This window comes from Ornithodoros turicata, chromosome 6 (genome assembly GCF_037126465.1).
Source record: "Ornithodoros turicata isolate Travis chromosome 6, ASM3712646v1, whole genome shotgun sequence".
NCBI classification, from domain to species: Eukaryota; Metazoa; Arthropoda; class Arachnida; order Ixodida; family Argasidae; genus Ornithodoros; species Ornithodoros turicata.
This window is the reverse complement of record NC_088206.1, coordinates 74471032-74484876: the sequence shown is the minus strand read 5'-3', so window position 1 is coordinate 74484876 and position 13845 is coordinate 74471032. Positions and strand designations below refer to the sequence as shown.

The 13845-nt window shown below is 41.9% G+C and overlaps 2 protein-coding genes across 8 annotated transcripts in view; one reads left to right on the top strand and one right to left on the bottom strand.

The window, feature by feature from the left end:
• LOC135397425 (Fanconi anemia group M protein homolog) overlaps positions 1-10534 on the top strand; it is a 42142-nt gene extending 31608 nt beyond the window's left edge. For all 7 annotated transcript variants that reach the window (XM_064629034.1, XM_064629032.1, XM_064629029.1 and 4 more), the window contains 3 exons: positions 7259-7353; positions 7408-7502; positions 10355-10534. In XM_064629034.1, coding sequence (XP_064485104.1) covers positions 7259-7353; positions 7408-7502; positions 10355-10445 — 281 coding nt within the window. In that variant the 3' untranslated portion in view covers positions 10446-10534. The remainder of the gene's footprint in view (positions 1-7258; positions 7354-7407; positions 7503-10354) is intronic.
• The window catches only part of LOC135397427 (DNA (cytosine-5)-methyltransferase 3B-like), an 82525-nt gene continuing 75827 nt past the window's right edge, over positions 7148-13845 (bottom strand). Inside the window, exon 19 of the mRNA XM_064629035.1 lies at positions 7148-7363. Coding sequence (XP_064485105.1) covers positions 7327-7363 — 37 coding nt within the window. The 3' untranslated portion in view covers positions 7148-7326. The remainder of the gene's footprint in view (positions 7364-13845) is intronic.

Sequence of the window (13845 nt, the reverse complement as noted above, 5' to 3'; positions counted from 1 at the left end):
TAGTGTCGCCAGTAGCTCTTCCGGCCTGGGAAGTGGATCCTGTGCCACAGACAGTTGCAGGTTTATAGTTACACTGAAATCGCCGCAAACCTGTACTGCAGTTTTGGTGCCCACCCTGATACGTCCATGGGTTGTAGAACACCACTTGCGACTAGTCTTTCCAAGTCCGCTTCTACAGCCTGTCTGGTTGCGAATGGTATCGGGCATGGCTTAAAAAACATTGGTTGCGCATCCTCTTTATAATACAGATGGGCCTTCATCTTGGAACACTTCCAGGCGTGCTTCAAACAACTCAGTAACCTCTGATAGCATCGATGCTAATGACTCCTTCGCCTCTGAGATGCTTCCCACGAAAAGTCTGTTGAAATCCACACTCGATTCCAGTCTCGACCAAGTAGGTTCGTGTGTTCCATGTCAGTGAAGAAAACCTCTAGCCTTTGCTTTCGGCCCCTATGCGATACTTCCACTTGAGTCTGCCCTCGAATCCGTATGTCATCCTTGCTGAGAGATTGTAGATGAAGCCATGAGGGAGCTTGGGCCTTCCCGGCTTAGCACAAGTTCAAGTGTCCAGTAGTGTCGTGCCAGAACCAGTATCAACTTGTGGGTTTTCCGAAGACTTTCCAGACAAATGTCAGCACAGTTCCCCCCGAAGTCTGCCCAGGACGCATACTAACCTCGCTGTCCTCTCTCCACCTGTCCACGTCTGTACGCTGCTCAGAGCCACAGTTGCTTCGCGGCGCTACGCTAACGCAGAATTTAACAAAAAAAAAAGTATCAACTTGGAGGAGTATGCTGCTGCCTACTGTTTGACAAGTAACACTCTGACCTTCAAATACGCCAGTCATGAAGACATTGGAAATGTGTTCGACGCTGTAGCTTTTCCTCCCTCTTGTTGAACGACCTCCATGGCACATCTTGACGATATGCCCACCCTTACTACAAGCGTAGGAGTTTTCGTCTTCGAACCTACATTTTTGCGGATCATGATTTAAATTTCCGTAGGGTTCTTCGTTTTCGGGTTTTATGATTTTTCAAATTCGGGGGGGAATCGGATGCTATTTACATAAGAGAACTCGGGGAGAAATCGGGCACTTCGATCTCTGTCTGATATGTCACCGGGGAATTTTTGGGTGAAACGAAAGGCATATGAAACAAGCCACTGCTGTGACACTGGGACGAGAAACAATAATCTTTATATTCCCACTCGGAACTGGGGCAGTGAATGACCGTGGTATTCAAACACATGTCGAGCTCCACAAAAGTTTGTCTTTTCTCCTGCGGGAGGGGATTATCAAAGGAGTACAAATAGGTTGACACAAATAGCTCTCTTTTCTGACATTATGATTCACTTTTCCGACAGCTTACCTACAACCACAAGTTGAAGGACCACAAGGATTTCGGGTAGATACCGGGTTTTACCCGGATTCTTGAAAACTTGTTCGGGGGGGGGGGGGGAACTACCGTGAAAAATCGGGTTTAACAAGAAAACGAAGAACCCTAAATTTCCGCAGCGAGAACTTGGCAAACCGTCAGTTCTACTCTTTTGCTTATGCATGGCTTCGGCAACGTTTAGCTGCCTTGATTTCTCTCTTCCACCGTCAAGACATTCTCTGCCAAGTTGACAGCTTTATCCAGCATCAGCTCCTTTTCCAGCGCCAATCTTGCATGAACACGTTGGTCTGACCCACAATGAATGCTGTCAGCAATGAACAAGCACGAACATCTGTTTCATTTACATATGCACAGTGTGCTATGATGGCCAAAAGGCGTTGCACCAGGGATTTCCCTACACCCACCCCCCCACCCACCCCTGGGGTGTACACCCTCCCTGGATTTTTACAACACCCCCCTGAAATTGCTCAGGTGACCCCACCCAGCTCGACCATGTAGTGAGTCCGGCACAGCGAATTACAACCTGTACTGTCAAGCTTGGGCTGTATGACCACAGTCATGCAGATGATCGTACCATGCATTTGTCCAAAATCATTTGAGAGTAACTGATATATGCATATATTGCGCACATATACGAGCAAAAATGCGTGCGGGCACGCACACTCAATGTGGATCATCAAGAACCATTTGCGCCAAACTCAGTCAAGCGAGCTGTTCTGCTTTTTTTCGTCTAAGGTTTCCTCCGTTGGTTGCTAGGTACTCATTGAGCTTTGTGAGACAGGGTGCTAGTCTTTTTCCTTTGTCGGTCATGCGATTATGCATTATGTTAAAATGCCCTTCATAATGAATCTGTATTCTAATGTATTGTGTTCTAACGTAATAACATGTACAAATAAAACGGGAAAGTTGTGCAGATGTCACCATCGTGCCACAATTCCTTATGTGTCTAAGAAAACTTCCGTAAGTGGAATCTTCACCAAGCATTCCCCCCCCCCCCCCCCCTTGAAAGGTCGGCACCCCTCCAGCGGTGAATTTCTGGGGAAATCACTGCGTTGCACGAAACCTTTACTGACTCCATATCACCTTGCATTGTTGAGAAAAGCTTGAGGCGTTCAAACTCCCTTTTGGGAGTATAGTGAACAGCAAGTCTGGTGGTCAGCCCTGAATATGCAACAGTCAAAACGTCGTGAGGCTGTAGAAATGTTTGAAAACCTCGGGAGTCAGTCTGCGTCTTCGGGGACCCCAGCCACCTGAAGAGCTGCTTCAAACCTTTCCAACACTCCCGTGCTGTCCTCAACGGCTGAGTCATAGTGCTGTCTTCAACAGCCACTGTTTGTTGGGTTAATGCCGATGGAGTCGCCATCCTCGTCGCCAGTTGAGATGACCCAAGCCTTGCCAGTAGCAAGAATGATAAAGTATTTAATGAAACATAGCAGCAGACAGAGATGAACACAAGTCGCTTCCGAGGAAAACCAAAATAAAAAACAGAACTACATGCACGCACGCACCTCATCTTCTTCGCGACTACTACACCCTTCGGGTAACTGTTTTTTTCCCAGATGTTTCAAAAGGGACAGACCGACACTGTACAGGAGATGTTCCAGGTACTCAGACCTGTGAAACCTGTTCACGGTAGCAGAAATGAGTCAGAGCTGAACCACAAGCAGTCTTGGCAACCCCCACCGGTTTTTACCATTTTGGATTGATCCAAACTCAAGTTGTTGATTATCAAGTTCATGTTCCCGAGAAGATCGGTGAGAGCACAAACCTTGCGGCACAGTCAGTATGGCAGTGTTTTTGTACAGACGTTTAGGGGCTTGTTGCTCTGAATACCCCCGCGGGCTGGACGATTCAAGGACCCATGAGGATCTCTTCACACATTCCAGTCCGACAAAAGGGAGACACGTCTCAAACTCAAACCTTGGCATGCATTCTTGGAGCTCATTCTTCACAGCCTGGTAATAGGAGAATAAGAACTTATGGGGGCCCAAATTTGTCTGGACCCAGAAAGCTTTTGGAGTCTTGGCACATACACAGTAATCCTTCAACCTGTAACAAAAACCGTGGCCCTCTTCCTGAGCAATACTCCAATCTCCTTAAGTAGTGACTGGTTTTCAACTCTCGCATTCAGTCTGCCATTAGTGATGCCCATCGTATGACGGATGAAACGTCCAATTAAACAGTTTTTAGTTGCTACGTTAAGTCTGTACATTTCTTTATTTCGCCTACTTTGTGTTCATTTTGGGACACTGAAAGCATGGGAATCAAGGAAGAGGACACATGCTCTTCCTCGCATCCAACAGTCCAAGATTTCTCGGCGCATGTTAAAAAATCAAGAGAGGAGATGGATTATCAAGTTGCGCTTCTCTGGAAGCTTGATCTGATTGGACTACTGGATGACAACTACAGGATTGCCATAGGTTGGTTAAAGCTTATAGCACCCCTGAAATGAGCGGCTTGAATTGTTGCTGCATTATGACAGCATCATCAGAAACAATCTCGGTCACGCAGTTGATGTGGAAGTAAAGACTCCAGTGTATTCGTGCAGTTATTCTTGAAGATCGGGCAACTACTAAAGTCAGTGGTCTTTGATGCCTCGTCTCACGCTCCCAGTTGTACTTCCCTCAATCAATGTCAACTTGAACCCTGAAGGTGCAGGAGTTATAGGATTGCCATGACAGCCGACATAGAAAATGCTTTTCTTCAGGTTTAAATTTGGGAGGAAAACCGCAGTGTTTTTCGTTATCTCAGGTTTGACCAACAACCTTTCTGACAACCTGGAAAAGTACAGACCCATCGCATGACGGTCCTTTGGAGCTGCGTCGAGTCCATTCCTTTCGTCAGCCACCGTTCAGCACCATCTTGCTCATATCACGAAAGAGCATAAAGTGACAGTTGTGAAATTGCCTTTTTAGGTTGACGATTTGGAGGTTGGTGCAGACTCCGTATAAGGAAGTGCTACTTATAGTGACAAAAGCAAGAATAAACTTGCGTAAAAGGATGACATATATATACAAGGTACATATATTCAACAGTGATTTTCGGCGCACTCAGGTTGTAACAATGGGCTTGAAAAGATGAACTCTCTCTGGGACGTTTTTATGCTACATATTTGTGCAATTTCCCAAAAATATGCAAAAATATGCCTGTTTCTTATAAGACGTATTTTCTTGTGTACAAAGGGGACTGCACCACAGGTAAATGCCTTGCAGTCCTATGTTATAATTTGTGTGTCTATACAGTCAACCCTCGTTATATGACCAAGGCCGTTCCCGCAGATTTTGGTCATAAAGCCAATTGTCTTATTAACGAGCAACATGGATGATGACCCACGTTAGCCCTTCATAAAAGAAGTCTGTTTGGCTCTGTCTAGTTTATTGAAGACGCAGACATTGCAGGAACGGTATTTCATTGATCGTATTTTATTTTACTGACACAATTTATCAAGTATTTACAAACTAACACTTTATTTACAAGTTATTGACGAAAGAAATTGGTCAAAAGCGTCTGCTTAGAAAAACTGTCAATGTGAAGCTTTTCCGTCAACTCAATTGCACGACGGTCAGTGGCAAATACATTCTGGGCGTCCTTGTGTTGCTCGAAGAACCGAAGACGACATGCCGAACCTCCTTTCCGATACAAGTCATAGTACTGGCCAAGTGAACCAGGCTGACCATCTTTTAACTCTTCTTGCTTGCACTAAATATAGCAGTGACTCACCTCAGAACTGGGGTTTGGCATTCACCGCGCGTGCGTTTTCCCGGGACCATTGAACTTTTGGGTCAGTCGGATGACTTGGTCAGCGGTGGACGGTCACAATAACGAGAGAAGAATACACGTGTTCTCCCCAGTTTGTCCCCGGAATGTTGTTCACAGTCATAATAACGAGGGGCCTTTACACAGGACCTCCATTGGGAGCAAACCATGCCCCAGAAAAATGGTCACAAAGTGAGGATGTCATATTAACGAGGGTTGACTGTATATGTTTGAAAAACAAGAAAATGAAATGAAATGAAAATAAATTGGAATGCCATTCAGATGTCATTCATGGGAAAGTTTAAATTACAATTCAATTAAAAACAATAATATTTTTACACTAAATGCTTTGCTGAGACAACAATATTTAGAATTTTGACAAATATTTAAGAACACTATGAAGACAAGGACAGGCTGTAGTACATGGTGTCCTCTGTAGTCTGTCCTTCATCACATTCTTATACATATTTCAAAATAATGCTTTTCTTGTCCAGAGGGTCTTCTAATCAGAGGTTGTTTGATGCACACCTGGGTAATTCCATTTTAAATTGACCAAGGTCCGCCAATGATATTTTTTGATTTCAGTGAAAAAAATGTATGTTGTAGACAAGCTTAAGTGAAGACGAAAGCAGGTTCCCGGAGCTTCCTACGATCAACCAATCCACAGATGGAGAGGGGGTAAGGTGGCCCCGTCTTCGAGACGTAATTTTTTCTGGAGCCTTTGCAGCCTTACTGATACCACTTCATTCGCATCACAGCCTTCATAGCTAGCACACGTAAAGTCTGGGCACTCTAGTATACCTGTACGGAGTGAAAACTGTGTCACTTTAAAGGGATGCTGAAGAAAAAAATGCCAAAGTCAGCAGACATGACAAAAATTGCACGTTTTTTTAGCCCTCATAGTTCCTCGACGGCAGGTCACATATCCATAAATGAAGTATGCTTTTAATGTGCAAGCTTTCCTCTATCGTTCACTATATAGAAAACCTACTGATAATGGTACCTATGCAATGTAGGCTGACAGTTTTTGTTACTCCCAGCAATCAGCCACTGGTAGCGCTTCCCAGTACAGAATTTAAATTAAATTGAAAAAATTCACACCTTGTGCAGCAGTTACAAAGCTGCTGCAAAAGTTTTTGTAATACTCGGCTACATATCATGAGTCAGTATTCCACTCTCAGTTGCTGCGGCATAATAGGCAGACACCATCTGTTGGTCTAGCAGCGGCATATAAAAGGGTTGCACGTAAATAAGAATGCCGACGTGGACATGTCTACAACTAAGTGCCAGTGGCTGGAATCAGTGTAACATCATGGAGACCAAAGGCCCTGTCAAGTGGGAAACGGCATGCCACTAGAAAGTGATGTCTGAGTGAAGGCGGCAACGGCAAGACCTGGGCACAAAGAAAAATTCGCTGCATTCACCCTACTAAAATAGTGCGACATATTTTTGCAGCTGAATTTAGGGGATACGTTGGGCTCTCAGTAACCGCAAAATTATTGGAATAAGTATTGCAAGGGCTGAGGTATGCCATACCAAACATCGGCGATTTTCTGCTCTCACCAAATTTACTGACATCTCTTTCGGCAACGAAACAGGTTAGAATGGTTTTCTATATAGTGAACGATAGAGGAAAGATTGCACATTAAAAGCATACTTCATTTATGGATATGTGACCTGCCGTCGAGGAACTATGAGGGCTAAAAAACGTGAAATTGGCATTTTTTTTTCTTCAGCGTCACTTTAAAGTGACACCATTTTCACTCCGTACAGGTATACTAGAGTGCCCAGACTTTACGTGTGCTAGCTATGAGGGCTGTGATGCGAATGAAGTGGTATCAGTAAGGCTGCAAATTCTCCAGAAAAAATTACGTCTCGAAGACGGCGCCACCTTACCCCCTCTCCATCTGTGGATTGGTTGATCGTAGGAAGCTCAGGGAACCTGCTTTCGTCTTCACTTAAGGTTGATTACAACATATATTTTTTTCACTGAAATAAAAAATGTCATCGGCAGACCTTGGTCGATTTAAAATGGAATTGCCCACCAGTGTGCACCATTATGATTGTCAGCTATCATCCTTGGACAGACTTTCAAGGTGCATGCTTACAGATAACACTGTGCTGATACTAACTGCGCTGGCAAGACAGGAAGAGCGCAAAGGCATGGCCATTCCAGTACTACCTCAGCTCAAGGACCTTGAAGAGGTAAGAGTTCCTGCAATTTAGAAAACACATGAAATATGGTGATGCTGCTTACAGATGATTCCATTCTACTTGGCTGTGCCCAAAGTGAATTTAGGGGTTGCCATCAGCTTGGCTGCACGTTATCGGAGCATCATGCAGTTTTTACAGAGGTATGTACACAGGTAAAGCAGGCTAAAAAAAGTTTTAAACCTTAATTTCTTTTTGGGCCCACTTAAAATTGTGGTAAGTGATTCCTGCATTATCTCAGGTTCCAGCCATGATTACACACACACCATTTCATATCTGGACAAGCACAATAACTTGTGTCAAAACCAGGATGAATTTCGTTGTAAAGATTATCAGCTAAAGAAATTATTTGCGGCATTGCTGAAGAACTCAACACAGCAGGTCAATGCTTCTTGATTTTGTCAAGACCTTTGGCTGCGTTTTACATGTCAAAGTACTGCTACAGTTGTTGTTAAGCAGGGATTCCATTCTTAGATGTATTGAATCATATCTCACTAGCTGGTCATACTATGTACAGGTCAATGTGTAATTGTCATTGACGTGGGATATGTCGGGGACTACGTATTCTTATTCGTTACTTACATTAGCATTGCTTCCAGTGCTATCTAGATGCTATGTTAAAGATTTACTGTTCATAAGAAAGTCAATAAGTGATCAACTAAAAATGCAAGATCACATATCGGTACCATTGCCTTTGCCTGAATGGCAAATTGCTCATTTCCACCAAAAATGGTTTATGGTTGTCACTCAAAAGAAAAAAAAAATGTTATTCTCTTTGATGACTGGATGCACCCTAGAATAGTGTACACTCCAACATTCTGGATACATCTAAAAACTAGCTCTCATAACATATACTGTTGTTCAGGCATCCTTAACTTTTGCAGATATTGAACCTTCCAGGTACATTTCACAGAAGAAAAGATAGTTGTACTCTAAACATGTCCACTCACAATGAATAATTTTTCATGGAATTACCAGAGCTTCTTTACTAACTTTTCCCCTGGTGGGCAGTAATACCAGTAATATTTTTCTTTTTGTATTAAAATACTAATACTTTGTGGAAATGTTTTACTATAATACATTATGGTAATGATGGTTATGGTATGTTGTTACATAACATTTATTTCACAATTTATAGTGCCTGTAATATGAAACAATACATGCATTACTGTCTATTTGGCTTTAATAATAACATTTTTGCAAAATTTCAATCTTGGAGTGCTCTCCTGTATGGTCTAAGCAAAGAACGTCTTGTGGCATATTTGACAGTATCAGCTCACGTGGTGTTACAGTTAAGATGGTGGCCTTCCATGCCGAGATGAGTAGGTGGCATGGGTTTGAATCCGGGTTTGAAGTTGTCCCTGGGTTTTCCGAAGACTTTCCAGTCCCTTAACCCCCCCTCTATATCTGCCCATGCTGTACACCGTTCACAGCCAGGAAGCCGGACGGGAAAGAAATATGATTGTCTTCCTTGCAAGTCGTGTCCCGGTTCTTCATGAACCACCATGAAAAATTTCCACGGTGGAAGTGACAGCACGTTATGTATGCAAGATTACTGACGAGATCTCCCTGTCAACTAGTGTGTGAAAAGACAGAGGGGGAAATGGACCCATTTTTCTAGAGCATGGGTCATACACTGGGAAGGCAGTAAAGTATTACTCTGTCAACAAGTAATACAATAATATGGGTAATACATATTTTGGTGCATTATAATCCTAATACAAATACATTTTGAAAGTGTGTATTATGTATAATACAACTACAAATACAAAATGTATTGCACTAATACTATTATAATTAAGTGAGTGAGTCAGTTACCGTGAGTACACTGTATTATAATTAAGGCCCTTCTTTTTCTGTTGCAGCAAATCCTGAATTCTGCATTTTTCTGCGGTAAAAGGCGCCTTGTTCACACAGAAAATACTCTGTTTGCTCTTAGAGTGGAGGAACCCCGTTACAACTCCAAAAACTTTTGTGACTTAGCGTAACGAGATACATTGTACATTCTTCTGAGAGGGAGTGACGTTTGTCACTGACTATCATATTGTACTTGCTAAGTGACTTCTCTGCATGTACAGAGTTTACTGTCACACAGAGATACTTGACAGCTATGGACACCAAAGCAAGGGTCAGCGTTTGCATTCCACTCCAGAATCCCAGAGAGTTGAGGTTTAGAGAGAGGAGTTAGAGGGTTGTTCCAGCAAACAGATGGGGCCATATGACGGCCTGGTAGCCCGGTTGGCACATCTACCATGTAATGACCGGGTGCAAGCAAAGTTAGTTCATCTCGCGCATAAACTGAGTTAAGCACGCGGTTTCTGCAAAAATTCTGCGCAAGACCTCATGTTCCGCGAATTTTTGCAGAATCGCGGTATCGCAGAAAAAGAAGAGCCTTAATTATAATAAATGTCCACCCCTGCCCTAGCCTGTGCAGCTGTTGTTTGCACCATTTTTATGTGATGCATTCCCAAGCAAAGCGAACAAAAGTCAAAATAATGTGTGCACCAAGCATGCTATACATAAAGCGTCTAGAGTACTTCCACCAACATGCATTCAATTTTTTATTAGGTAAAGCTGAATTTGTCATTTCTGCTAAGGTGTACACGACTACTTTTACTGTCCAACACTCAATAAGCCCATAACGTTTGTCTGTTAATGCAGCAAAATATAAATGCATGGTTGTAGCAGTACACTTCTTGGTTAGATCATCCTCACAAGGTAGGAATCTCATCTCATATGACCACTTTCTCCACCTTATTTATTCCAGGACGTCAATGGACGATTTTTGTGAGGACCAAACTTTTCAGTGTATTTTCGTCTGGTTAATATGGAAATTCACTTTTCATTTGAGAGAGATGTTTTTCATGACACGGGGATGACTAGACAGTTACAGTTGAAGAAGTTGATTGACATCTCGCTATACGATTCACACTGCTGTATCACATCATCTGTATCGCATACATTTGCAGAACATTTTTTTGCTATTCATTTTCAGCACTGTTGAAGACATTCAGAGGACAGGGAAAGTATCCAATAGCAGGTCACAAGAAATTGTCAGCTTCTGTTGCAAGGCAAGCAAGTTTTAACAGACGAGGAAAACATGGTTTTGTGCGCTGTAAACACAGGCCGTGATATCTTTATTTATACTATTAAAAAGGTTGTTCAGTGCAATAGGTTCCGTTGCACCTATCATCATTTTTGTGGAAACATCAATATAAAGATTTCGAGATCAGTTTCAATAAAAGTGTTGGAATAAGTCGTACAAGAATGGCTACCGAGAATTTGTCATAACAGCTCTATGTGTGGTATGTTCCTTTTACATTCCAGCAGTTGCAAATGAGAGAGGTTGAAGCAAATTTCACTTGGATTGCTGGTATGCCAAATAGGTCCCTGGCATTGTGGACAATATTGCAGTGGAATGAACATACCACCAGTGCATTGTAGCTACAAGATCATTAAGTTTCCTGACAACAGGAGGTGAAGAATTTTATGTGGTGGAGTGCCCTACATGTCAAAGTTTTGAATGTGAAATTGTTTTAGTATTTACTATGCAGAAATTTTGAATTAGATATTAAGATGTAATCTGATGGGATTGCGTTGGACCGTCTTGTTTTAATACACAAGAAGGCAGTGTAGGACATCTGAAATGACATTTTATTGGGTACAAATATTACAACTTGTACAATGTCAACAGATGAGATACACATACACAAGTCCAAAGCTGCACTTTGACATGATCATGCACTGTTACAATGACTTCCTAATATTGTAAAAGTAGAAATATTGCGATCGAGCTGTTTTCGAGAAATTAATTAATAGGTAGCAGGAATGAAAACGTATGAGCTCCACAAACACAAATAGATTTACTTGGTGACCTTTATTCCCATAGTGTATCACTTGGCATTGCAGATTCCTGCTTTCACAATAATTCTTACGGGTTTGAAGTAACTATGTAGAAACATGTAGAGGCTGGCTAATTCTCATTGTTTACTGTCGGCAGCGTCATGATTGCGTCCTCTTCCACACAAATTAAGACAGCAAAATTAACCACTTTTACAGTAATTTGTATGCTGGATTATCTGATGAGTCTCTTCATCATGGGGTGATGATAAAACCGATGTCTAAACTCAAAATTACTGCTTAGTAGATAAAACGATTACAAATCCAAATTTTGCCATGTTCACTACTCAACCCCAGTGCAATGTGCACATCACAGACCCTGCTGACAAATGCTCGTATTTTTGCACCACAAAACTGGGCAACCGCAGATATACTAGCACCCATAGCAAAACACGTACAAGTTCATGACCTGCTGGACTTTATTAGTATCGAGCAGACACTGGAAGAACAACTGAAAATAAAAACTTTCCTCAGTTTTGTGACATATACAGTAAAAGAGGTATACAGTCTCCTGTAATGTACTCAAGCACCAATTTAACAGAATAAATAAGATTAATTTTGTGTCTTAAAGAAACTTCGCAGTGGGGTGAAGATGTGCTTGACAACTGGGACGCTCCACGCTTTACCCAGCAATTGTTGACGTCTACCCAGGGATAGATTGCCGACATCTGTATAATGTTCCGGGAAGCCAAACACACTGGAAACAGAAATCACTAACCAGGTTTTTGCAAACTAACAAAAGCAAATCCTGACCAATTTTTCTGGCCCTAAAAACTAGGGCAACTTTTGAGTGAACAACTCTTCCATAATGTCAATACTTTGCTGTTCAGGAAATACTAGACCTTCTTTCTTGTACTCAGTTTGCCTGATATTTTGGACACAGTGAATTTTGCAACCCGCTTTGCCAATGGAAGGTGTCTGTGGAACCACTCCTTCAAATGCATTTGGCAATAAAGGCAGTATAATTTCACTTGCCATCCTTGATGTCATGCCCAATTATGGTCCAAAATATCAAGATGCTAATACTGGCCACATCAGCACCAATGATCACTTTATCGACAATATGACAAACAGGTAGAAAGCATGTTTATGGTGTGAGGGGGCTCTGTCGTCAGCCACAGTAGCCATTGCGTGATCACTCCTATCAAGAAGCAATATGTGCAGAAATTTGCACACTTGTCTTGCATTCATAGCTTTGAAACAGAAAAAGAGAAAAAAAAAAAAAAATTTGTTTTTCATTAAGAATTTGGACTGCTCAACCACCCCTGGAAATATAAAACAAATTAGTCAACTCATGTGGACGAGAAACATCAGGACAGATTTCAGGCCATAATTTGCCTTCACTTTTTGGACAAAACTTTGCAGGAATCATAGAAAAAAACTGCCTTCACTTATCTTGTGCTTACTCTAAAAACAGAACTTGACCACATAACATATTCAAGGTCAACCGTTGCACAGAATCACATTGTCATTTCATTGTAGGAAATGTGTACGGAAGGTAGCGCTGCCTATTGCTCTCACGAGGTGTAAAAACTTCCTTCTTCTTGCCTTGAAGAGAACCTCAGTCTCCCATCTATGTGATAGTGCCGGGGGGCGTTTCTTGCTTCACGTTTTGACAATGCGGGCACAACAACTTTGTGCTACCCAGTCTCTCAATCATAACACACAGAGACTGGCTCACAAAAAATGCCTAATCGAGGCTGGGTACTTTTCAAGGATTGGCAATAAATATTCAAACAGTGATAATTCCTGAGAGAGCTAGTTTACTTAAAACAATAGTGATGACAATAAGAGGCAAAATGTGGATCAACGTTGACTAGTTGATAGAGACCAATCCATGCATAGTTCCCAGTCTTGATTAGGTGTTTGTTGTGAGTCCATCTGTATGCAACCTCATGAACAACATGGATCAGACTCAATAATGAGGCATGAATGACATTCAAAGTGCTTAAAAACATGATGGATTAGTTTGGATGAAACCGGATTAAATCAAATGGTAAATTAATGATTAAAATGGCGAGAAAGCTTGTAAACATATCAGACTCTCTGAGATTGTGCACCACTAGTGGCCATCCTGCAACCTGAGACAAGATGGGCTAGATGGTGAGATTTCAAATGCCAGTGTTTGCAAACCAATCAATCAATCCAATCAATCAGTAAAAAAATAAGAGGTTTTCTCTCCACAAAAATTAGCAATGACGATAATACATTTGAGCGGTGTATTCATACTTCCAGAACAGTGGTCCGCAGAATTACTTCCTCGTATCTACAAGATATTGACATGTGAACCAACTTGCCCAATTGTTAAGGCTAAAGCCCCAAGTTTACAGTGGGAAATAAACATACTACTACTAAAGTAGCACACATATGTGACAGTTATTCAGTTTGGTGAAATGAACTATGTACACAATTCTGCTACATATGGTACACTGTTAGGGGGATGATGAGCAAGTGGCATTATGACCACTGAGTGAGTGTTATCACCCTTGCCATTGCCTAGAGATAGAGGTGTTTTTATCCCCAAACAATGTTTTCTATTTTATGCAAAATCGAAATTTTAGAAAATCGCATTTGTGCTATGGTGAC